At 50.7% G+C, this 24,316-nt stretch overlaps 6 protein-coding genes across 6 annotated transcripts; 2 read left to right on the forward strand and 4 right to left on the reverse strand.

Moving 5' to 3' along the window:
* Positions 1-2,083: 2,083 nt before the first annotated feature.
* Positions 2,084-3,256, forward strand: K489DRAFT_414060 (uncharacterized protein; the record flags this gene model as incomplete). Its single annotated transcript, XM_033608120.1, has 1 exon — positions 2,084-3,256. The coding sequence occupies one exon, from the start codon at positions 2,084-2,086 to the stop codon at positions 3,254-3,256; it is 1,173 nt and encodes a 390-aa protein (XP_033455033.1).
* Positions 3,257-3,618: 362 nt separating this feature from the next.
* K489DRAFT_385261 (acyl-CoA N-acyltransferase) lies at positions 3,619-4,860 on the reverse strand. The gene is made up of 2 exons (XM_033606051.1): positions 3,979-4,860; positions 3,619-3,807 (listed from the first exon to the last, which is right to left on the reverse strand). Exons 1-2 carry the CDS (start codon positions 4,405-4,407, stop codon positions 3,655-3,657), a joined length of 582 nt encoding a protein of 193 aa, XP_033455034.1. The 5' UTR covers positions 4,408-4,860; the 3' UTR covers positions 3,619-3,654.
* Positions 4,861-5,237: 377 nt separating this feature from the next.
* Positions 5,238-8,901, reverse strand: K489DRAFT_391388 (uncharacterized protein; the record flags this gene model as incomplete). The annotated part of the gene is made up of 2 exons (XM_033606690.1): positions 5,238-7,606; positions 8,898-8,901. The coding sequence occupies 2 exons, from the start codon at positions 8,899-8,901 to the stop codon at positions 5,238-5,240; spliced, it is 2,373 nt and encodes a 790-aa protein (XP_033455035.1).
* A 1,501-nt stretch (positions 8,902-10,402) lies between these two features.
* K489DRAFT_328326 (glycoside hydrolase family 128 protein) lies at positions 10,403-11,149 on the reverse strand (the record flags this gene model as incomplete). Its single annotated transcript, XM_033602048.1, has 1 exon — positions 10,403-11,149. A coding segment is annotated over one exon (747 nt), but the record flags the coding sequence as incomplete, so codon positions are not given.
* Positions 11,150-16,378: 5,229 nt separating this feature from the next.
* Positions 16,379-19,820, reverse strand: K489DRAFT_385266 (Cullin-domain-containing protein). The gene is made up of 4 exons (XM_033606052.1): positions 19,459-19,820; positions 18,896-19,279; positions 16,952-18,831; positions 16,379-16,871 (listed from the first exon to the last, which is right to left on the reverse strand). Exons 1-4 carry the CDS (start codon positions 19,507-19,509, stop codon positions 16,697-16,699), a joined length of 2,490 nt encoding a protein of 829 aa, XP_033455037.1. The 5' UTR covers positions 19,510-19,820; the 3' UTR covers positions 16,379-16,696.
* Positions 19,821-22,205: 2,385 nt separating this feature from the next.
* Positions 22,206-23,216, forward strand: K489DRAFT_414066 (uncharacterized protein; the record flags this gene model as incomplete). The annotated part of the gene is made up of 1 exon (XM_033608121.1): positions 22,206-23,216. The coding sequence occupies one exon, from the start codon at positions 22,206-22,208 to the stop codon at positions 23,214-23,216; it is 1,011 nt and encodes a 336-aa protein (XP_033455038.1).
* Between the last annotated feature and the right edge of the window lie 1,100 nt (positions 23,217-24,316).

Below are 24,316 nucleotides of genomic sequence, written 5' to 3' on the forward strand. Positions count from 1 at the left end.
ACTTGCCAGACAGATAGAGATGCTCCTTCTGAACCATATCCTAGCATAGCAGATGTATAACTAAGTGTGTGGTTGAATAAACAACGGTTGTAGTCACCTCAGTTGTAATGCCAAGACAAAATGGCCCGTTCGGTGATTTGGCCCGCTCGGTGATAGATTACGTTATCTCTTTATACTTCTTAGAGATAGTAGTCTATAAATCTATAAATTTTAAAAAGACTCTTTTTAGTAATAAGGAAGCTTCCCTAAAGTTAAAAAGATTATGTCTATTAAATATTTACTAAATAGTATAGAGAGAAGATATATTTTAAAGAAAGAAAAGAAAGCTACTAGACTGTAAATTAACTAGAAGTCTAGTCCTTATAGACTAAATATTATATATAGTTAGTCTTATATAAGCTAAAAAGACTATAAAGAAATAAATCGCAAATAAGCTTCTAAAATTTCTAGAATTTTAGTAACTTTTAGTAATTTTCGAAGAGATATTAGAAGAGAAGTATATTATCTAGTACCTTATATCTAATACTTAGTATTAGCTATATAGTAATACTAAAGAACAACCTCTTATCTTTTCTATCTTTTATTAAAAGCTATCGTAAAGGCTCTCTAGGCTTTATAAAGCCTCTCTAAAATACAAGAAGTAGAGATATGAATTTATTAGATTAAAGAGTCTTTTTAAAATAATTTTAAGGCTCTCTAGATTTGATAAACCTCTTTAAAGAGATAAAAAGGCTAACTAAAAAGAAGAGAAGCTAAAATAGAAGTATGAACTATTTTTAAATATATAACTATAATTATAATATTATGTAATATTTATATCTAGAGATAGTAAATTTCTCCAAAATATAAAAAACAAGTAAAGACAATTAGTAGATTACTAAATTTAAGGAACACTCTAGGAGATATCTACAAGGTATTTAAGAGATCTATAATATAGAGAGTTATTACTAAGGGAGTAGTAATTAATTTAATATAAGTAATTAATATAGTAGGTAGAATTATTATAGGTACGACTAAGCTACTATCCTCGGACGCTTAATTCGAAAAGTCTCTATATTCTAATTTATATTACCTTTAGGAATAGGTCTAGCTAAGCTCTCGAAGATAACTATAAGGTATAAATACTACCCTAACTTATTAAGTAAAGTATACTAAAGTAAAGTAAAGTTCTATATAGTAAGAATATAAGTATACTTTAGTACTAAGCCCGCTTTTAATAAGCTTTACCTGCCCTAATCCTTATCTAAACCTACGCTTACTCTAACCTCTAAAGCTAAAGACTAATATAATATAAAGATTAACGTAGTAGAAACATATAACTAAGAGAGCTTTATAATATAAACACCGACGCGAATAATATATACAGTTAATATCTATAGATCCTAGGATAATATACGGCGTCGAAAGATCTAAGTAGTATAAAAAGAGACATACCTAATAAAAAGAATTACACTTAGGTAGGAACATCTTTGAGCGTGCGTTCTGCGAACTAAATACGACGACAAAGTGTTATAACCGTGCCGGGCCTTCTGCGCAGCAGTGAGGACTTGATTCAATTACTAAGTACTCCGAGGCCTGTACTACTACTATGTAGTCCACCTGCCAAGGCCCATTGGACTTTGGCCTAAGGCCAACTTGGTTGTTTAGCTGCCTCAGGCACAGAATAGTAGTGTTAGCACAAGACACGACAGGCCTGAGGCCAGCTTAGTAGGTGAGGTGCCTTAGGCACCAAATGGTGATGTCAACACAAGGACATTATAAAAGATCACTACAAAGGCGTACATTATTTTATTATTAGGCCTCCCGTCGTAAGAAGCTAAGGCTAAGGCCGACCGCCAATATCTCCTCTACGATACTCCTTACGATGTACTAAGTACAGTATTCGCTCCTGATAATCGACATCGGAGATAACCTTTCCGTATCAAAGTACCTCACCGGCCTGTAATCCCTGTCTAGTGCTTATTCACTTTGGGCTCCTAATCCTTCGCCCGATTTATAACCCACTCTCCGGTCCTCAGATTGCCGTTTCGCCACTTAATCTTCTGGCATACCTACAATTAGTCGTAGACATTATTGAGCAACAATGATTACACAAGAACGGTTCCAGCATTGGTTTTCGAATGCTCGGAAGATCTTCGAGCCCACTTCCAACAACGAATGTAACGCGACTCTTGCCGAGTATCGCAAAGCCTATGCGAGTACATCAAACCATGTCGACAACAATCTCGGTCTCTACAGCTCGCCGACATACGCAACTTGTCGCGAACATGTCTCATGTATCCTCGACAATACGAGCGAGTATAGCAAGGCAACACTTTCGACTGGAACTGCCCTCCTCGGTTTAATGCCTCTGGTCCTTGTGGCGCTCGCACCGACTACAACGGAACTTGCACTGGTTGGAATGTATCGTCCGGGCCTAGGTCTGATCCTCTCTGCAGCATCACCCGCCGTCATTGTGGATCGTGTGTTCAGTTGGCAAGATCCTGGAGAGCTGCTGAAACTAGATCACACGGCTGGCGATGTGCGCAATCCGCTGATCATGAACAAGAGAGGCAAACGCGCCTCGCTAGTTCTCGGAATCATCCAGTATCTCCTAGCTCTCGGTGCCGTGGGAAACACTGCCTTCCTCGTGATCGAACTTTCTTTGAACGGAGTTTTAAATTGGGGCTGCACGATGACCTGGCCTCTCTATGTCTGGATTTCTCTACCGGTCATGTTCCACATCATGGCCTGCGTAGGCTACTACCTCACGCTGGATCATTCGCGAAACCCCGACTCGACCGCCTACCTTCAAGTCTCAACCTGTCTCCCGTCCATAGCTTCAGCATCGAGTTTAGAGCCTCCCGTGCAGACTGGTGACAGCGGAAAGAGGCGACCTCAATCGAAAAGGGCCGGATACGAGGTTCGTGAAGTGGGCACATCGATAGCATCACAAACGAAGTCCTGGGGAGAGCGTTTGCGACTGGAATTCACGTCAACAGTGGGACAACTCAACGCGCATTACCCCAGCAGGAACTGGAAGGCGCACAATACTGAAGTTCGCATCGGGCTCCTGCTTTGCAATCTGTCCGGTTTCTTGAGCTTTTTCCATCTCATTTTCGCGATCATATCGTTCTCTGGGCTACTGTTTGTTACTGCGATTGATGCGATTAGCGATATTGGAATGCGTCTCGCCTTGTCGGCCTTGGTTAGTCGTCTTATTGTGCTGGTAGAGCTTGGTGGTTTGCGGGGGGGTCTTCACAAAGCAGAACAATAGGTCCGGCACAGCATCAATTTCCGCCGCTGAATTCTTCGAATTGCTCTGATTCTAATGCGACGACAAGCCATGGATTGCACGACATGGCGCTCGAAACGAATGGCTGGCGCCATAAAATGGGCGCAGATAGCACTCTTTGAAACTAGCTGTCTGCGAAACGAACTGGAGATTGTATAGTCGACAATCGTACTCGACATATATGTTAGCAAGGGCTTGATTGTATGCAAATTGATGAAATCTGCACCTTCTCCCGTCGAATGTTGACGCGCAAGTGTAGATCTAGAAGCAGAGCATGTTGGATCGGGGGGATCGAATTGCGCCGACGGAGGCTTCAAGAGAAAGGTAGTAATAATAATAATATATGGTTAGAGGAAAGTTTAGATGAAGTTTAGATTCGGCTACGCTTTTCTTAAATCTTTAAAGTAGAAGATTTCGTCAACCAAGCTGCCGTCGATCGGCGAAATGCCATATCTGGGAAGTCTTCCAAATTCAGTATACCCAAGGCGTGGGTAGACATGTGCAGCCTCTGATCCGATCACTGTGTCAAGTATCTGTCCTATGGTCAATAACGATTGCGTTCGAGAACGAGCGCATTGCACAGGTAGAAAATAGCTTGATGCGTGCATGTGCCGCGCGTAAAGCGTGAAATGGCGTCTGCGGTAGTCTGGATGCATCCTCCATGATCATGCGAAACGGCCAAGAAAAGAAGGGCAAAGACTTACAACCAATCCTCTGTTCCGTTCTTCGGCGACCTCCTCTATCCGTTGCATCACTCGGCGTGCGATGCCTTTTCTCCTGTGCCTCGGACTGACCATTAATTTCTCGACAAAAGACCGGAAAGGACCCGTTTCTGAGAAGGGCATATAAAGACTGGCGTAGCCCGCCAATTCGAGTCCGCCGGTGGCATTCTCGCTGGATGCAGATGCGAATTGTAGAACGATCTCGCGTTGTCCGCTGACTACTTCCGCTATCATCTTCTCCCAGAAGGCTTCCAGGGCAGGCATGTTCATTTTTCCTGTTGTAGGATCAGGACGAAAAGTGGCCAGCGTGCCATCGGAAATGACACAGTCAGAGTGAATTTGTGCGAGCGCAGGAATCAAACCGAGGTGACTCTGAGGATCGAGCAGCATTGGAGCAGGTAGGTTCGTCATGATAGGCCAGCCTACGGCGGTTGTCAGAGCAGGTGGTCTTGCGAATTTATCTTGAGAAATTGGTTGATGGTCGATATATCGTCAAGCCAAATGCAGGTTGATACAACGCTGCTCTCCGATACGAGGCGTGCTTTCTAATGCGAGGTACAGCGGTAACACGCAGCCTTCGACCTATCTGGTGTTCTGATAAGTGCTTGTGTCTCGATTCGTGTTGTCGCAGGATCCACAAAGTCTGCCTAGGTAATGCAGAAACGTTCACCTGGCGATGGCGCCTTCTTATATGCCTGAAGATATTGTTCAGGGATGCACTGTGATGATCAAGCTCGTCTATTTCAGGCAGCAGTCACGCCAGCTTACTATCATTGCTCCACAATGCACGCGACATGCACGCGACGGTGTGCCTTCGTTGGCTCAACCAACACCAACAGTGGTGTTGGTGTTCAGGCAGCAGTCACGCCAGCTTACTATCGTTGCTCCGCAATGCGCGCGACGGTGTGTCTTCGTTGGTGTTGGTTGAGCCAACAAAATGACCTTTGCCCCCGAGCACCAAAACATCTCATTGGAAGATTATCAAAGCACGAAGGGATGGCGAGACTCGACAATGTACAAATAAGTCATTGATGTACGGTCCGGACCCGTGGAGTATCGAATAGTGATTTCACTCACTCTTGAAAGTCATAATCCACACATTGATTGTCCATTCGCACTCGAGGCCAATCCTTTCACAACCATTGACAAAAAGAAGTGCATGTACCACCGCATTCGCGAGACTTCCAAAGAATGAGCATCGGCAGGATATACTCATTTCTCATTAGACTATGGCTTAGTATCTATCCTACCCACACCTCCCGCCCGACACCTCTCTTCGTGTAGATATCGTACTCTATCCATTGTGCCTTTGTTCGTCTCCTCCCAGGACCAGATCCTGCGCTTTCCACCAGTCGACCCGGGTTGACCACATGGCAACCTTCGTATGTCAAAGTGAACTGCGGCATCTCTGGATCGGCTAGGACCAGGGTATGTGGAAGAGGGTAAAGTGATAGAGCCGAAGGGCCATGGTCCCAGTGGACGGGACGCGTAGCTAGAGGGAAAGGAGAGAGGGTTGATTGTGGAAGTACAGATAAAATCAAACGTTTGGCGGCCTGGACGGCAAGATTCTCAGCGGCAGTGGCGGTATTGATTGCAGCTGCGAGACGGGACGACGCTGTCCCGTCTTGGTCTTCTCTCTCGATCGAGGTGTGTAAGGACTCATCGGCGGGCTCAGGCAGAGCGCCGGACATCTCAATGTCTCCATCATCATTAGTCTGAGATGGACGGCGTTCAGAATTTGTTGATGCTGGGTCTACAGTGACAGATTGGCCAACGCGCACGGCATTGCGGCGGAAGCGCGCTGAGATATTGTCCCGAAATACCACAATCTCATGCGCTGGGCCAAACACAGTCAGTCGTGTAGGATTGCTGGTCCAAATGGCCTCGCCATCGATTTCGTCCTTCTTGGATGTCGGTCCAGCTTCAGATTTAGCTGTGGCGAAGGCACGTTTGATCCGACTTGTGAAAAGGTCGGGAATACCTTCACGCGGAATGATGGTACCAGCGCCTGCGCTAAATGATGATGCCCAGGGATCATTGTCGCCGGGAACAAACACCCATGTGCAACTTCGAAGTAGGGATGGAAAGTCTGCCAGCACCGCTGCGAGATCGTTGAAAAGCTCTTTGTATTCGATGGAGCCGGTGCCAGCGCCTGCCATGGCAGCTTTGGATGAGAAGTCGCCCATGAGTACGAAAGATGATGGCAAGTTTTCCGCAGCAGAGTACTGTTCCAGTATTTTGCGCAAAGCTGCCAGAGTGGTCGGTTGATCTAGCGTGACGCTCGCGAGCATGACCATTCTTCGCCGTGAAATTCCCAATGCTGCATCCGGCCCGATGACTCTGTTCTCAATCTTGCGCATCCGTGTGCCTATCGACCGCTCTGAACCCTGACCGAGAAAGTCTGTCCAACCGAAAGCGCCCCCGACATCGCCTGCTGAAACATTGATCCCGAGCGATAAGTTGCGCTGCTCCACGGGGGGAACGCCGATTTGAAACGCGACGAATCGACCTCCAATGGAACCACCAACGCCCTGCGTATTGCCAAGGCCACTCGAACCTGCACCTGCCCAATCCTCCTCGTAGACTCCATCTACCAGAACAATCATGCCTGGACAGAAATAAGGCTCCGCATCGGCTTGCATCGAGGTCGCATGCTGCAAGTTCAGACTGATGCTTCCGCTCAGGTCGTTGATGGCTAAAGTACCTGTGGGTGCAACGGCAAGCATTCCCAGCAAGAGATGTGTCGAGCCGCCTCGGCCGAGAAGATTAGAGATCGGTGTAAGTTTGAAGAATTGCTGCTCTGTGATGGCGCTACCGGTCCGCCGAAGAGGCGCATGTCCCGTACTTAGGGATGGGGCTTGAAATGCGGGATTGCGTTGAAGTCTTTGGTGGATGATGTTGTACCGCTCGCGAAAGAGCGCTGTTTTGTGTGATGGTGAAGGAAAAGGCGTTACAGGCTTCTCTACTGTCAGAAAATGTTTCTTGTCGATATTGAAAGTAAGTCGAGGCTGTCTAAATGCCGAGACGACCTTGAGCCAGGATCTTGGATCCTTGTTGCAGTCCTCGAATTGCTCCTCGTCGACCGGCGCGGGAGAATCTACTCGCAGCTCGCTCAGCCCGAAGCTACTTCCTTCTCGTTCTAAACTCGGTGGTGGTCGAGACAAGTCGCTCGAGCGCAGACCACTCGCACCTGTCTTGGCCGGAAGGACTCTTCCACCGCTCATGCATCCTTCGAGAGTATGAAGGAAAGTCTTTAGCTTCTCGCCATCCTCAACAATCGCCGCGCCATCGGCAGCCTTCCACATGCGCGCGACCTCTTCCAAGACCTTTTCGCCCAGGCCCTCTTCCCTCCATCCTGATCCACAATGTCGGCCTATGAAGCTCGCAAGTGCTTGCAAGGCCGAGGATGTGAGTGTGAGGTTGTGTTTCTTGGTGAAGGTACGAAAGGCAAGCGGTCGAAGTGTAGGAGGCGGAAGCAGTATCGGAAGGATTGTGGCAATCGCAGGTTTGAATGCAGGTGGAGGTAGTGGCCGTCGTCCATCGTTGGCTGGAAATGGGTGGACTGGAGTGCCGAACGCGGGCGAGGATGAGAGTGTTGCTGCGCTTGCCTCTTCTTGTACACGGCGAAAAGCCTCCATCCTTGGATACCCAATGCCGAACAAAGACGATTCCGAACGTGAGTGGAGACGATAGGATTTCGAGGGCTAATACCGCTCACAGGGTACCCATTTCTGGGCGTGGACTGCAAATATCTACTGCTGAAGTCCGGGTGACGCGACGCGTCTCACTTTAACTCGAATTTGGCGTAGTGTCCTCCGTCACTTCTCGGTGATATTGGCGGGGTTCCAGATCTGAGAACAGTCCTACAGTAGAATTGCGTCTGTTCTACATGTCTGTCTGTCGGCCGCACATCACGATGAGGCACAACGACCAATGCATGAATCAAAAAGCCATCTATCTCGGTCCGATTCATCCCATGGGATTGGATGAAAGCGTGGACTCGTTCAACCGTGATGCATCGCGTAGTCACGTGCCCGGGCTTACACTTCGGCATACGAGAAGACATCGACTCTCTACGGCATACTGAGATGATGTCAGCTGTGTTCTTTCAAGCGCGTCGCATCTCCATTATTAAACTCACGCGACGCGATCAACTTGGACCCTGTCGCGACCCTCATTCGATTCCGAGAAGCAACAGTATCATAATCACCGACCACTGCCTAAGCCCACTCAAAGCGTCTGTTGAATACTCAATATCATTCCTCCTTTTCAATCACGCACACAATCTTTCGCTATGACGGACACAAACGAGGCGAGTGCCGCTCCGGCCGACCTTACAGCGAAACTAGAGTCTCTGAAAGCGCAAGCCACCCAACAATATGCCCTCAAGAATTACAGTGCAGCCGCCGAGCTCTATAGTGAGGCCGCCGAGGTGCAGGATAGCATCAATGGCGAAATGTCACCGGAGAATGCCGAGCTCTTGTACCACTACGGCCGATGCTTGTACCATGTCGCTGTACAGAATTCAGATGTTCTAGGTGGAAAAGTAGCGAGTTCAGAGGAACCGAAACGAAAGAAGAGAAAGATAGTCAAGAGTAATGAAGATAATGGAGAAGGCAGCAGCGGTGCTGCAACGGCGGGGAGCAGTCTTATTGGTGATGCGATCAAATCCGGCGAGGCAGCTTCTCAAGGTCATCAGACTTCTGCAGAGAAAGCCTCGACGGAGCCCTCGAAACCTTTCTTCCAGATCACCGGTGATGAGAATTGGACCGATTCGGAAGAAGAGGAGGATGGCGACGAAGCCGATGGTGAAGGCGCAGAGGGAGAAGACGAGGGTGACGACGATGATTTTGCCGTGGCATACGAGATCCTAGATATGGCGCGTGTGCTACTCGCAAGACGCATCGAGGCTGTCCGCAGCGCATCAGGGACCGCCAGCGAGGTACGACAACTCGAGGAACGTCTAGCAGACACACACGACTTGCAAGCCGAAATCTCACTCGAGAACGAACGTTTCACCGATGCCATCAACGATACGCGCGATGCGCTTGCTCTCAAGCTACACCTATACCCGACCGAAAGCAGTCTCGTCGCGGAGGCGCATTTCAAACTCAGTCTCGCTCTCGAGTTCGCCTCCGTGACCTCCACCGAGCCGGCCGCAGACCCAAATGACGCGCCAACCGGCGTCGTGGACGAGAAAATGCGCGCCGAAGCCGCCGCAGAAATGGAAAAGGCCATCGAGAGCTGCACCCTCCGCATGGAGAAAGAAAGCGCCACACTATCATCACTGGCTCCCGAGAAAGCCACCGAGCTCCGCAAGAACCTCGTCGACATCAAAGAGATGATCGCCGACATGAAGCAACGCCTGATCGATCTGCGAGGACCCGCCACATCACTGAGCGGCCTGCACCAAGGCCCCGGCGGCGGCGACGGTCTCGACGGCGCGGGCGCAGATGCCATCCGCGGTGTTCTGGGCGCCTTATTGGGCGAAAGCAAAAGCGGGCAAAAGAAGATTCTGGAAGAGGCGACTCAGAACGCACATGATCTCACGGGCCTGGTGAAGAAAGGCAAGAAGAAGGAATCGGCGACGGCTTCTGAGCAGGAGGCGGGAGCAGCAGCAGCCGCAACATATGAGGGTAAAGGAAAACGAAAGGCCGAGCCGGAGAGCGCTGAGGAGCAGACTGACGCTACTGCGGCGGGCAGGACGAAACCGAATGGTAGTGGGAAGAGGGTCAAATTTGAGGAGGATCCCATTGTGCAATAGTGACATAGGGTGGGGTTTTGGTTTTCCTTCGATAATTCGCGCTCGCACGGCAGCGAATCAGATTATATTGGGTTGATATGATACGGTAGCCGCTGGGATGCGAGCACTCTGCCAGTATCATGCTTTATGTTTCATGTAACATTTCAAAATTGGGGAGGGTTAGAGCCCATCGAGGCAAGATCACACAGCACGAGCACGCGAGAATGAAAGTTATTCAATGGAAGAACGTGATTGACAAAATCAGAAAGAAGGTCATTGATTTTGTCGTATCGCACAGCAAAAAGGGAAAAGGAATTGAAGAAGAATTCCTGTCCTTCGCTCGTAAAGTGCTTTGATGCTTTGGGTTTTATCTCTCTCGCCTTGTATTTCTCTCTGGCAGGCAGATTTCTCGAAAACAATGAAGAAGAGAAGAAGAAAAGAAGAAGAAAAGAATACGAAATCCCATCGTCTGCTGAATTTCCCATGCTTTGCCATTGACACCGACGCCAGCGTGCGGTTTCAGTCCCATGCCCCTGTCCTCCAGGTCAAAGAGATGCGAAGGGAGAACCAAGCGTAACGCCTGGATTTTTCGTCCTCCTCCAGTGCGGAAGCGAAAAAAGATAAACATGAACAATTGGAGATTGACGATCACGTATCGCCAATCTAGGAGCTGCTCATGTAAGTGCTACCGAACAGGGAAGGGACGAGACCGTTCAGCAAGTTGCCGTTGGCGACCATGAAGTAGGCGTAACCAGAGACGAACGACTGGCTGTCCATCCAGGGCATGACGGCCTTCAGGAAAGTGGAGACGTCGCTGGGGGCAGGGTTGCCAGTGGCGCCGAACTCGCTCACGTAGACGGGCAGTTGGCCGTTTCCGAGGGCGTGAGCTTCAGTGACATGGTCCTTGAAGTACTGGACGTTGCTCGCGCTGTCATACCAGTGGATGTTGAGGCAGTCGATCTTGCAGTCCGTGCACTGCGCGAGGAATTCCTTGAGCCAGGGGAGACCCATTGGAGAACCGTCGGCGTTCTTGACACCATTGGTGACGGAAGGAGCACAGAGCTTGGCACCCTGACCAGCGAGGGGGTTCATGTATTTGCGGTACATGTCGGCGGCTTGAGCAGGGCTCATGTTGGCCTGTTCTGGGTGGTCGGGCTCATTGAAGGAGAAGATGACGTCGGAGCCGGAAGCAATGGCAGCCTTGGCCTTGTCGGCCCAGCCGTTGGTGAAGTCAGGCTTGTTGCCCCACATGGTGGGGATGTACTTTACACCAGGCAGGTTCAGAGGAGCGGTAGAGGCTCCCCAGTTGTAAGCCCACGAGATTTCATTGGATCCCTTGAAGGCAGAGCACAGGCTGGCGTCGTTGTACGCAAGACCACGCTTGCCGGAGTTGCCCGACTTTGAAGAGGAACCGCCACCGCCAAAGAAGTTTCCGATGTTGCTTCCGATGTTGTCAAGGAGGTTACCGGCTGTGGTGGTAGCGGCCGGAGACGTTGCAGGGCTTGTGGTAGGCTTCGCAGTTGTGGTGGGCGCAGCCGTGGTGGGTGCGGCAGTGGTGGGCGCGGCGGTGGTAGTCGGTGCGGCGGTGGTGGTGGCAGCTGGGGCAGTAGTTGCAGGTGGAGAAGTCTTCGCCTCAGTGGTTGGCGAAACGGTAGTCGCAGGAGGAGCTGCCTCAGTGGTGGTAGCGTGCGCAGCGGTCAACTCAGAGCTCGTGGTGGGAGCTGCCTCAGTGCGGTGTGTCGTGGGCGAGGTAGCTGTGTCCTTGGAGTTACCATATGTCTGAGCAGCATCGGTAGTCGGCGCTGTAGTCGGTGCCTTGTCGGTGGCGGTCTTGGCGTCGGTGAAGGCAGTGGTTGCGGCAACATCGGCTCCAGTGGTTGCAGCGGCACCAGTGATCGCGTCAGTGCTAGCGGTTGAGGCAAGAGTGGTTGTCTGAGTCAGCTTGGTAGTGCGGGTGCTGAACACAGTGGTCGTCAGTTCGGTCGTGGCGGCGGCAGCAGTCGTAGGAGATTGCTGTTGTCCCTCGGTCACATAGACCGTGAGGCGTTCAGTCTTAGTGACAACCTGATCCGTACCGCAGCCAGCCTGGGAGGTGGGCACACCAGTGGCGGCGCCGGTGAGCTTATCACTTCCACCTGGAGAGCTGCCATAGCCAGGAGCGTTGTTTAGCGAGTCAGCACCAGTCGGGGCGTACTTGGGCACATCAGCGGCTGTGAGGGCATCCGTCGCGCCACCCGCAGTCGCGTATGCGGTAGCTTGTGCGTCAACGGTGGTGTAGGCCGTGGTGTAGAGAGCCGGGCGAGTTCGAGATGCACGCGAATGAGACTTCTTGCCACTTCCCGAGCGTCGTGGCCTACCGCTGCTGTAGGAGCCGTGTTGACGAGAAACGGATCCAGATGGGTGGGTGGCATGAGGAGCAGTGGTCAATGTCGCGGCCACTGTAGGCTTGGTGACACCACCGTACGGCTGGAGTCCATCGTGAGTAGCGGCGGGGGATGTCGCGGCAGCTGTGGATTTGGCGCCACCATACGGCTCGAGTTGGTCTTTGGTAGCGGTGGTCAAGGTCGCGTCCGCTGTAGACTTGGCGGTAGCAGCACCATATGGCTCGAGTTGATAAGCACCTTGAGGAGCCGCCAGGGCAGAGGTGATGAAGGCCAAGAGGGCGAACTTGGAGATGGGTGCCATTTTGTCAACGTAGGTCTTCTAGACTCTGCAACGCTTTTCAAGGGTTTCGAGATGTGGTTGCAAATTGGAGATATCTAGTTCTTTGACAAGCCGGATTTTGGATCCTGTCGTCCTGCGAAGTCGATTGAAATTCGACGAGTAACTGACAGGCGAACAAGGCAGATGCGATTGAAGAAGCTGCTACTGGAGCGCTGGAAGTTGTCGAGTGAGTGTGAGAAAAAGAGAGACGGAGGTGATATCACTGCCAACCAGGGCAATGATGACCAAACGAAGAGGTTTGCTGAATGAGCGACGGTTTGTCGAAGTGTTGTTGAATAATGAGTGTAAGTGTTGCTGAGGGAGCGAGATGCTCCAGAAGGAGTGTGAGTGTCGTGAGTGAGTGACCGACGATGAGGCTGATGATAGAAAGAACAAACAAAGGCGAAAAGGGAAAAAGCAGAGCAGAGAACGAGGGCGATTCAATGATGAAGTAGTAAGGAACAGAGAAGAGCGGCAAAGGTGAATGAGTGTGAGAGAGTGAAGTGTTGGTGTGTGTGTGAGTGAGAGTGTGCGTGTGCGTGTGTCGTTACGAGAGAGTGTGGTGGGGCCGCCGCCGGATACAACATCCACCACCATACGACGACGACGACGACACTCCAGAAGAAGGGATGGGCCGCGCACACACTCACATCTCATACACCACTCATACAACACCATGCCAACTAATGTGGTGCGATGCGAGCGTGTTGAGAGTGAAAAGTGATGGACGGGAGGGATCAGATCCAAGCGAACGGTTTCAGGTTCAGCGCCACGCTTTTCCCACTCTCTCTCTCTCACACACACACACGCCTACACTCCAGAAGTGGTTTCCTACCTACTCTTCCGGCTCGCTATACGCGTGTTCATTGCATTCTCCCAAGTCGCGTGCGCCTGCAGATGGCTGTTCTCTCTCGTCGTTGATGATAAACGACAGGAAACCTCCCTGTCGAGCCTGTTGCAGCGTCGCCGGAGAGACGTGCCGTTCCTGAATGCATCCCGCACATCTCGGGGGTTTTTCTAATACTGATCATCCCGGTGCAATTTACAAATGGTAGGGCAAATTCAACTGCACTCGTTCACGAGACGACGATAGCGACAGCGACAATGACGAACGCCGCGCGCCGAACTGTCCGTGGTCATGGCTCCTTCACGATGTGATGATGATGGACAACGATAGTCGACCGTTGGAGGAGCAAGACGGCAAAGACTCGCGGCTCGCTCAACGGGCATGACGGATGGGCGCAACGGTCAGGCAGTGCATGCGCGCGTGCTCTCTTCCGGGGCGAGCAAGGAGGATTTCCCTTCCCGTCAACCGTTGCAGTCCTCTCTTTCTTTTTTTGACGCGAAAGGGAGGGAGAGGGAGAAAACCGCCCCAACCCCTGGAGTGACGTGGCGCTTCTCTGACACACTAAATTTGAAGGGAAGCGCGCAGGTTCACGTGTGGCTTGCAGGAGAAGGTTTCGGAATTCCGGCAGTGGTGAGGAGGGGGATGAGAGAATTCACGATTCGTATCTATCCCATGTACGATGCTATAGAAACAGCGACGACGGAGCAATCTCGATGTATATTGTCAGGCCGATCTCCGTTCTAGAACGTGCATATCCTGGATGATGGAAACATGAAGATCAACAATGGAGCGGCGGACAGGGAGAGGAGGCGGCGAGGAGAAGCGGTGGGAAGGGGAGTGGGGCCTGCCTGGACTGACTGGTGACAGACGGATGAAACGCCAGCGGGTTGCCGCCCAATTGGCAGACGTGGGTCCACACGCGCCGAGTCTTCCGGCTCCTCCCTTTCTCCTTCCTCTCCATCCAATGATCCACCTGGGCACTTGGAACTGTCACTCTTTATCCTGTTCCTGTCCGATCCCATTTATTCTTATCTATTTACTATCACTACTACTGTATACTAGTCGCCGTCGGATAGTTAGGCGGTACCTGCATCGATCGTCCACCAGAATTATCATTATTCCATTATCATTTCACCTCTATGCAAAGTCGGCTCACATGGAACACTGTTTCGTATTCACGATGCATCTCCCCTTCGCGGAACTGCTCATCCACGCTGACCCGATGCAGCGGATATGCAAAGTCCACATATCCTGCTCGCGAAGTCGAGTTGAACAGATCAGTAGGCGTCAAAGGATCGTACATGGGCCTCCTCCTCCTTCGGGCCTATTGCTTCATTTTGCACACCATGCATGCATGCGTCTCTCTCGGTGTATTCCACGTACACACGGTACACACGCACAAGCAAAGTGGATCAGGTGACGATTATTGTTGAGGAGAGATGCAGAGGCAGACGCAGATGCAGATGCAGTACAGTGAAGTGCTTTCTCGGTTACGGAAGGGAAAGGAAGAGGACAAGGATGTGTACTGTCGCCGTCTCTTCCGTTCCAATGGGAGACTCCTCCACGAGTAGAATTCCATGTGCGTTTTCTTCGAGAGGCCTTCTCGCTTGTATGCCCTATCCACATCTCCTGGCTACCATGGTCATTTCACACCTCATCTCAGATTCCTTGGGGCATCTTGGGCATCTCGGTATCATTTCATCGAAAGAGAGGCTGCCACGGATGCTTGATGCCGATGCGAATCTCAGCCTGCCACGCGTCCCCAGCGTGGCCGGTTTTGACTTTCTTGTGGCTCACTTGGCCGGATGGGGAAGGTACCGCAACTTTTTATCTCTCGTTGCACTGTGCGAACATTACATGCATTCATCAACAATGGCAATAGACTCAGCATCACAGATGGGACGAAACACATCATGCACTGCTGTCATTGTTACATATTGATTCATATGTGTTCATTGAAGACCTGTACTTTGATCCCATCGTATTTGAATGTGATCCCTTTGACGGAACCTGTCATCAATCTCATGCACGGGCCACTTGTTCTTCTCTCTCTCTGTGCCCCTGTCGATCTGAAACTTAGTGCTTAGCTTGTCGCTTTCTGGTGCAGTAGGGTTCCCTCTGGCCGGCCTCTCTTGATGAAACACTCCAGTCCACGATAGCAGTGATGATAAAGTACAGTAGATGGAAATTCGAGAAATAATGCCGGTTCGTGTCAACACAGTAACACTTATCTGCATACGAATAAAACAAGCATAAGTACAGTTGTACACCTTCTCCTGAACAAGCTGAGCGGGCATCATCGTGGATGATGACAAAAGACTTGGTCCTCTCGCCCAAAACTGTCCGAGACAATTCTCCACGCAGAGCTTTGTGATCAGCCGTCATGTTGGTCGCCGTCGTTACCGGTCTCAAGATAACCTGCAGAATTCTACATGTCTGGCGTTCGCATGTCCCAGTACCACCAATGGTGACTTGGAACGACCGTTGATGAGCCTCACGAGAAGTGCTGTGACATTCTGCCTCACTTGTGTCCCGTCAACGTTGTAGGGTATGGTAATAGAACAATAGACACAACGAACTAGGAACATCAATGCCGAATGGATGATCGACAGGCACATTTCCTACTGGACTCATATAGTAGTAGTGGTAGTTGATTGTGATGAACAGCCCGAGCTCTAAATCAACAGGGGAAGGGAATCGGAAACCTCTCGGGACGTTGCTGTAGTACTGTGCAAAGTAGAATTTCGAAAACTATCGGCCTGCCTATCCCAATCTGTCTTCAATCTCCGTATGTGTAACAACAGCTTTCTTCCGGTGATGACATTACACGATTATTATTATTGATGACATTGATGATAAACAATGGTGTCTTTTGATCAACGTCACAGCAAGCCGACCGTGATAAGTATGTTAGTGACGGCACACAGCGTGGCTCGCATCTCCACGCGTGTTTCACCATTATGCCGCACATGGAGCACGCACCCAATCCTCCAATTCCCCAAACGACCCAATGATACCGGAGAACTCGCAAGAGTTATATGATGACAGCCCTGGAGTGTGATGTTAGGAGCTGACTGCGAGGAACAAAGCAGGAGATTTCAAAATTATATTCAATCCATCGGACTGGCTTTCCCCAAATCTACGCCACTGAGCGCCTACGCTTGGTTTACACGGGCATTAAAAAATTCACAAAATTGCGGTGTCCCTTCTCTCGTGAAACAAGCATCATCTCGCGTGGCCAGAGGATGAAGCGACAAGAAAACCGTGCCGCCACCGAGAAGTCTCCTCCTGTCACACCAGCCGTGCGGGCCTCACAGGACCAAAACCAAAACGCCGTATTTCCTCGAAGATATGCCGTGACAAATCAGAACCCGAAATTCCCCCTGAACCGCGTGGCGCGTTTCACATCATGCCAGATAGCGGTAAGATGGAACAGCCGCCTCCTCGATACGTTCGAGATACTCGCGCTCGATGAGACTCTCGATTCGCTTCTTGATCATGTTGACATCCGGTTTGAACTGATGAGAGAGAACCTCGATCGTCTGCTGAAGCAGTTGTGCATGGGATAATTCCTTGCGAGACCTGTGGATGTCTGAGATTAGTACACGTAATTTGACCCGATTTTGCGCCAGAAGTGGCATTTAGGAGGGAGAAAAACATACTTCATGATCCGCACGACCGCCGCCTCGATCGCAAACGAACGATTGTCGTCATTCTTCTTCTCCGTCTCTTTACGCTCCTTATCGCTTTCCACTTTGTTGCCTGCGGATACCACGCCGACTTTGATGCGAGTGAATTTGCTGGTGAAGTTTTCGTTAAAGGAGAAGCGGTCGCCGGGTTTGACATCTCGACTCATTGGCTCTTTGACGAGGAAACGTGTTTTGGGCGCCACGGCCAGACTTTGAAGATTACGGCACAGAGCATTGATGGGAATGTTCGTCTTGGCCTGGATCTCTTCCAGAGTGAGAGTTGCACCAGGCGTGGTGTCGTTGAACAAGAGCAATACCAGCATGGCGTAGGAAGAGCAGTTGATATCGTGTACCCGTGGCTTGCCGTTGGTGCCGGATTTGGCCGCAAACGTGGCCTTGATGTCAGCATCTCCCATGTTCGTTTGCCAGGTCAACTTGCGACCGGTATACTGGCTGGCATAGAAGCTTTCAAAGCCATTCTTGACCCTCTCCACCTCCGGTGCATAGATGATGCTGACTTTTCCATCGGGATCATCTTCCGCATTGGCCTTGAATGCCTCGAGCGGCCATGACATCTTGGTGAGGACGTTCACACTCAAGTCTATACGTTTAGGATCGGCATCCGCCAAACGCTTGCGGTAGTTGTTAGTCAGCTCTTCACTAAGAGTCATATCTTTGAACATGATTTCTAGTTTGGTTGTGAAGTTGTTGCCGAGCTCGATCTTCATGCGCATGATCATCTGCTTCTCGACATCCAGGCTCTGACTCTTGCTCAGTAATAATCTCTTACATAAATGCTTTTTGTAGTAAGTCTCGAAGATGTCCTTATCTTGGAGATACCTCAAAAGCACAATGGCCTTGTCCAGCGTGACATCGACTTCTTTTTCCGTCCGGTTCTTGACACCTTTCTTCATGTTCTCATCGATGAATAAAGAAATGTATTCGGAGCTTCTTGGAAATGAATTGATATTCTCCGCCATGCTCTTGGTGAGCGCCGTCGACATGACCTGGTCGTCCAGAAATGCATCCTTACAGATCTTGTCGAAGCGGTCTTTGAGTGTGAGTGTGTCTTCTGCCCACTTCAATGCAGCGACTGTCTGCTGGTTGACTTGTCTCGTAGCACCAGCTTTGGATTTGTCACCCTCTCCTTCTTCCGGGGCAGCCGTCAAAGCAGCTGGTGGTGCCTGCGCGGCCGTAATTACAGCCTTTGCAATGTCCTCGCCCATCTCCCGAACGATCCCTTGAACGGCTCTTGTGAGCTCGGCTTTCTTCGCGTCGACTCGTCGCTGCAGATCAAAGACAAGACCAAGATCAGCAAGCTTGTCGTTGTCGATCATATAGCGCACTCCACTGTCCATGTCGATCAAAGCCTTGATGCGGTTCTGGATGAGTTCGGCCTCGACCACCGCCTGGATCTTTGGAGCAGTACCTTCTGACAAGGTCGACCGACATCGATCGCTTTCCTCGTCCAGCCGACTCTTGGCATGACGGCAGTATGTCCCGGCATCGGTCTCTTTCAGAAGACGGTCCGCTTCTTGACGGTAGAATTCTGCACTTGTCTGCAAGAATTGCTCTTCGAAGAACCGAAGGTACAGCTTCTCCTCTTCCAACTCTTGCTCGGTCATGTACAACGCCTCCAGCATGTAGACATTGGATTTGATGAGATGTTTGTCGATTGCAACGCCGTCCCGGTCCATCTGTACTTGATCGAGGATGACGCTATTCAGAATCGAGAGAAGGTCTGCCATGTCATCATCTGTGGTGATTCTGCTGCGCAGGATCTGCTCCCGGAAGCAGCCCATTGACTTGTTGTAAATTGACGGTTGACGTTGATCAGCGCAATAGACTCGATCCTGTAGTCATTCCTGTCAGCAATTCCATTGACGCAGATATCTATCTTCGCACGATTCCACCTACCATGTACATCAGCACATCTGTGACCATCGCCATACATGTCTTGTGATCAGAATATGCAAGCTTGAGCTCCGCCAGAAAACCTTCACCAGCCACTCGCCGCTCCGAGGACGTTCCCAAACTGCGCGAAAGGTTGTCGTTTGACCTCGCCAAGTTCCCAAGCTTTTGCACGACACGCGCTCGTATCGTTTCTGACAACCATTTTTCGACGAATTGCACTGTCCGATTATACAAATCTGCGCCCTGCTTCTTCAACACAATTTTGTATGCGTTTCTGTAGAGCTCTTCAAATGACAAAATCGACGCATTCTTGGTGAACACTTCTACGAAAGCTTTTTCGAGGACTGACCAGTGTTGGTCAAAATCAACGTCGCCGCCATTCAGACCCTTTAGTCGCAACGCCATATGTCAGTAACTTTTAACAACAAGGTGAGCAGCGAGAGCGAGTGACGCTTGGAGAGGAAGAAGCAGAGATAGTTGTGGCAGTATGGCCGGTCAAGAGCTTGTTTTACAGAAAGGAAGAGTGCAAATGTCGAAATTGCATGTGAAAGAGCGGCAATACTCACTCTGCGTGGTGCACGAATCTTGGTTTTACCTCTGCCAGCCAGAGATGCCATGTTGGCGACGTTGACGTGTGCTGAAAGTGAATGGACCTAATTGATATCCATGGGTGCTTTCACTCTCGATACTGCAGCGCGGGCGGCGTCCTCCGATGAGTTTCGGCAGCAGTCGGCGAGCCTCGCAGCTGACTTTGGAGCTCCGGGAGATGGCTAAACGTGATTGTGTGTGCTGTTCCTAGATAGTCGCGGAGTCCACAAGTCGTATCTCAATCGCTTTTCAAGAGGCTGAGTAGTGGTTGCGCAGAGCGAATTCACAATGAAGCCATTCACTTGCGCAAACCGCCACTTTCGAAGATGCACAGTAGACTATTTGCTAGAATTGATTGCTCTCCACAAATTCACACATGGAGATGAATGAAATGCGGGCACCCGCCTCCATGCCCGCCTTGCCGCTTCGCCGCGATGCAATGATGAGTAAGCAGCGGGGCCATTTTCACAACAGCCCTGGAGCGTACGCATCATCCTTTTGTTCGGTTCCTTCACGATGGTAATTCATTTTTGTAGGAACAGGAATTTCCCACAAAGGATCACTCTCGCTCGGCGACATTTTACTCGACAAAATTCAAAGGTCCATTTTGTAGTAATCCTGTCATGGTTCATGCAGCAATCTCCCGACAACGCGCGCTCAAACACAGTGATGTTGCGAATGCTCAACAGTAGGGGCTTGCTCCGCATCCTACAGTGCAGCACACATCACATGTGTGCAATGAAACGTTTGACGGCTCCGGGTCTCCGACAGCATTACTTGGCACAGCCGTTCCGCGAGACAGCAACGGCCGTTGTGACCGCAATGAGAATGAATAGACGAGGAATATTGCTTCCGTGAATCGAGATAATCCATATTCCCGAGGTCCGCAATCATACATGCCGCCGGAGAGTCCCTTCGAGAGCACTCACATCTAAGTCATGGTTTATGTTGAACCAGAAACCCGTGATGGAGCAAAAGTCTCATGCTCGCCCACAAGGTGACGGAAACCTGGTGTACTGACAACATCACATGTGGAGCGATATGGCTGCAGTATCTTGATCTGTAGATGAATATAACCGTCGGCCGTTCACTTGTTCACTTCCACTATCGTGTGAAGATAGATAAAGCCGATGGGGCTGTTGCGCCTATTGCAGACGAAAGGCGATCGTGGGCGAGAATTAATTCTGCAGGGGTGCCTGGATTTAGCTGAGACATTAGGTAGGGCACAGCCGGCGCTGGCTGTCGGCGGCGGTCGTATTCGCTAGATATATTTACAGGTGAGGCTTTTGGGCTTAAGCACTCGTGATCGCCGCACACGAATGAGGCTCTGTAGTACTGCACTACACCGACCATGCGTTGATGGCGATGTCAGCCAGAATGATATCGATCATACATTATTGGTCACAGTAGCAGTGCAAGATGGTAGGTGACATGCCCATGGCTGGAACCGTGGAGGTCACGACAAGCTTCTCCCGTCCTTCTATTTTTATGTCCTTCCGAACCTAGCGCAAGCCACTGAGCATAACCACGGTAGCAACGAGGAAAAGCCACTGACGGCCCTTGAACACCGGTGACGCCACCGCGAGCGCATCCGAGACACACGTCACACCGAGGAGAATACCTGCATCTTTCGATATACGGGCATCATTGTACGTACATCATTCTGGGTGACCTCGTATCTGCACGGGGCTTCAACAAGCAACCTGCATGCATATCCGGAGACTTTGACCCTGAATCGCATGCGCCTTTTCGCCCGACCTGCAGGTGCGCATGAAATCCACGACCGCTTCTGCTGCAGGCAAATGACGGCCCACAGCTTAGTACAGTAGTAGGGCTCTGGCCCGGTCAAAAATTCTCTTCCGACCGGCCATCTATTTGCAACCCCACCCTTGATATGATCTTAGCCGAATAATATGGCATCAACACGACCATCTGGACGTGTGAGTGCTCAAATGCACCCTCCGATGATTCATCGTACTTCGTCGATGGTCATTCGATGAAGTCACAAAGTCTCGACAAGGGGCCTTGTGGTTCAGATCCTGGTGACATTCCAAAGACACCGATGGTGCGTGCGCTCTGTCCTCACATTCTTTTTGACATGTGAGAACCTCTAGTTGGAAGAGGAATAGTAACGTCCCAAGTAGCACGATTGAGGAACATGCGCGGAGCATCCGATGGTGAGGCGATGCATGTAGCTTCCAACAAATCTTCACGATGATCCCGGCTCTTCAAGGCTTTTCGGTCATGAACATGCATGGCTATTCCCCATGTTGCGCCAGATTTCCAACATCCAGGCACGAAGCAAAGGAAAAAGCTGGTCCGCTTCTCCACGTGAACGGGCCTGGCTCGTATTCGGGATTGGACCGTTCCACTAAGTCGGGTGCAATTGTCTGCCCAACTGGTGAAGCCTCAATGAAACCTTCAAGGCTAGCCTTACCTAGCTTGGACCGATGTAACAACACCCGATTTTACAAAGCTTTATTTGGGTATGACATCGATGCCGATTGATTCAGAGCTACTGTAAACAAGAGCTTATGCATGAATATTGCCGACACACTTCAAGGTCGTCTTCGATACATAAAGCCGCAATGCCTCAACGAATTCGAAATTTATCTTCGGCATCAACCTTCATCACTCTTCAGCACAGCAGCCTCGGCTTCCCACATCAACCTTCTCGCAACATCACACTCGCTTCTTCACTCCACGTTCGCTGTCTTCTATCAACATGAAGTACAACACTGTCCCAATGGCAGCCCTTGCTGGCGTTGCTGCTGCTCAAGCCAACTATGGTGCACCGACAACCACCTATGCCTGCAACCCGGCTCACAGTTACCCCAATGGCGCTCAGTGCATTTCAACTGCCGGTTCCTTGACTCTGGTCACTCCTACCACCACCGCCGCCGCTACTACCTATGCCTGCAACCCAGCTCACAGCTACCCAGGCGGAGCCAGCTGCATCTCCACTGCGGGCTCCTTGACTCTCGTCACTCCCACCACTCCTGCTGCATACACCACCTACGCCTGCAACCCGGCTCACAGCTACCCCAACGGCGCTAAGTGCATTTCGACCGCTGGCTCGTTGACCCTCGTCACTCCTACCTCCACCACCAGCTGCAGCACTACTGCCGTCCCTACTACCGTCACTTATGCCTGCAACCCGGCCCACAGCTACCCTGGCGGAGCCAGCTGCATCTCTACCGCGGGCTCGTTGACCCTCGTCACTCCTACCTCCACCACCAGCTGCAGCACTACTGCCGTCCCTACTACCGTCACTTATGCCTGCAACCCGGCCCACAGCTACCCTGGCGGAGCCAGCTGCATCTCTACCGCGGGCTCGTTGACCCTCGTCACTCCTACCTCCACCACCAGCTGCAGCACCACCGCCAGCACCTCTGCGCCGGTCCACTACACCCCCATTCCCCTTCCCTCCTCATGGACCAGGGTGCCCGGTGGCTACTCCTCCGCTTCCGTCTCTCACCACCACTCGGCTTCCCGATCTGCTTCTCGCCACCCCTCGGCTTCCGCATCCGCTTCTCACCACCGTTCGTCTTCCGCCTCCGGCTCCGGCTCCGTCCCGACCGGCTCCTCCTCCACCACCAAGACCTCTTCCGGCGGCGTTCCCACCACCACTTCAGCTGGTACCACTCCTACCGTCCAGCCATCCCGCGGCGATGCTAGCAAGATTGTTGCCGGCCCCCTCATGGCCGTCGCTCTTGCAGGTCTTGCCCTTTTCTAGACGGAATGATTGAATTTTTGACTTGCTGTTTCGATTGAATGGGATTGTGCTCGGATGCAGGTTATGAAGGAATGATCAAATATTAATTTAATGTTCACTGAAATTCGAAAGCTTTGCGAAGAAAGTACTCAAAATTTGTTAACACTTTACTGTACAGTGACTTCATCCCGATTTCCTCTGTAGGGCTACCATGTCTGACCCCGTTTCAACGATGTGGTCCACCATGAGCAGTAAGAACCAAGGACAATTCGCGAAGTGGTTACTCACAAGTCCGCTCGGTCTTATCAGTTCTCCGATCTTTCGAGACTACCTAGGTACCGTCCAACTTCGATGCGAATCGTCCATGGAAACATACCTACCTAAGTATCTTGGCGAGGTCAGATCGTATGTTAGGGTTATAGATAAGCCCAAGTACAACCCTAATAGCACACCTGTTGGGTACATGTACATCCATTGTCCAAAGGAAACTCTTTGATCACGCACGTATTGATTGATCATGATTCCGAAATGGAAGACAGAAGCACTGGTTCATCGAATGTGCAATCGAGCTGATGTAAGGAATATCCCTGAGATGTTGGGATGGAAATGTAGTGTTGAGATCATCTCTCAGAGGGATACAACCCCCGACGACGTCTTCAACCACGCGACTTTGATGGTTATTCCGACATTTGGAATGAACGCACATCTGACACCGGAATGAAGACGCCATGGCAAGTTCACGTGACTGTGAGAGTGGTCGTATCATCAGTGCTAAGCTGAATATACATGCCGACTCTCGTTCGATATGCGCAAGCTTCATGTGCTTGGAAAACGCCTATTTGCCACCAAATACTTCCTCCGCCTACGGTTCCCAGCGCTGCCTCTCAGGAGATAAGACGCCAGTTTGATCATCGATCAAAATGTGGATGATATACACAAGATTGATCAGACGAGATGGAGACGCCACCCTGCAGGGTCGCATATGACGGGATATGAGAGACTCCACATGTCATGGAATTTGAGGAGAAGAAGTCTGAAATGGGTTCGACGCGTAAAGTGCACGTGCAGACGCGCGAGATCAACTTGTGTTCGAGGTGTGAATTGCAATGACCTCATCATTG

This window comes from Dissoconium aciculare (genome assembly GCF_010015565.1).
Source record: "Dissoconium aciculare CBS 342.82 unplaced genomic scaffold K489scaffold_23, whole genome shotgun sequence".
Taxonomy (NCBI): domain Eukaryota; kingdom Fungi; phylum Ascomycota; class Dothideomycetes; order Mycosphaerellales; family Dissoconiaceae; genus Dissoconium; species Dissoconium aciculare.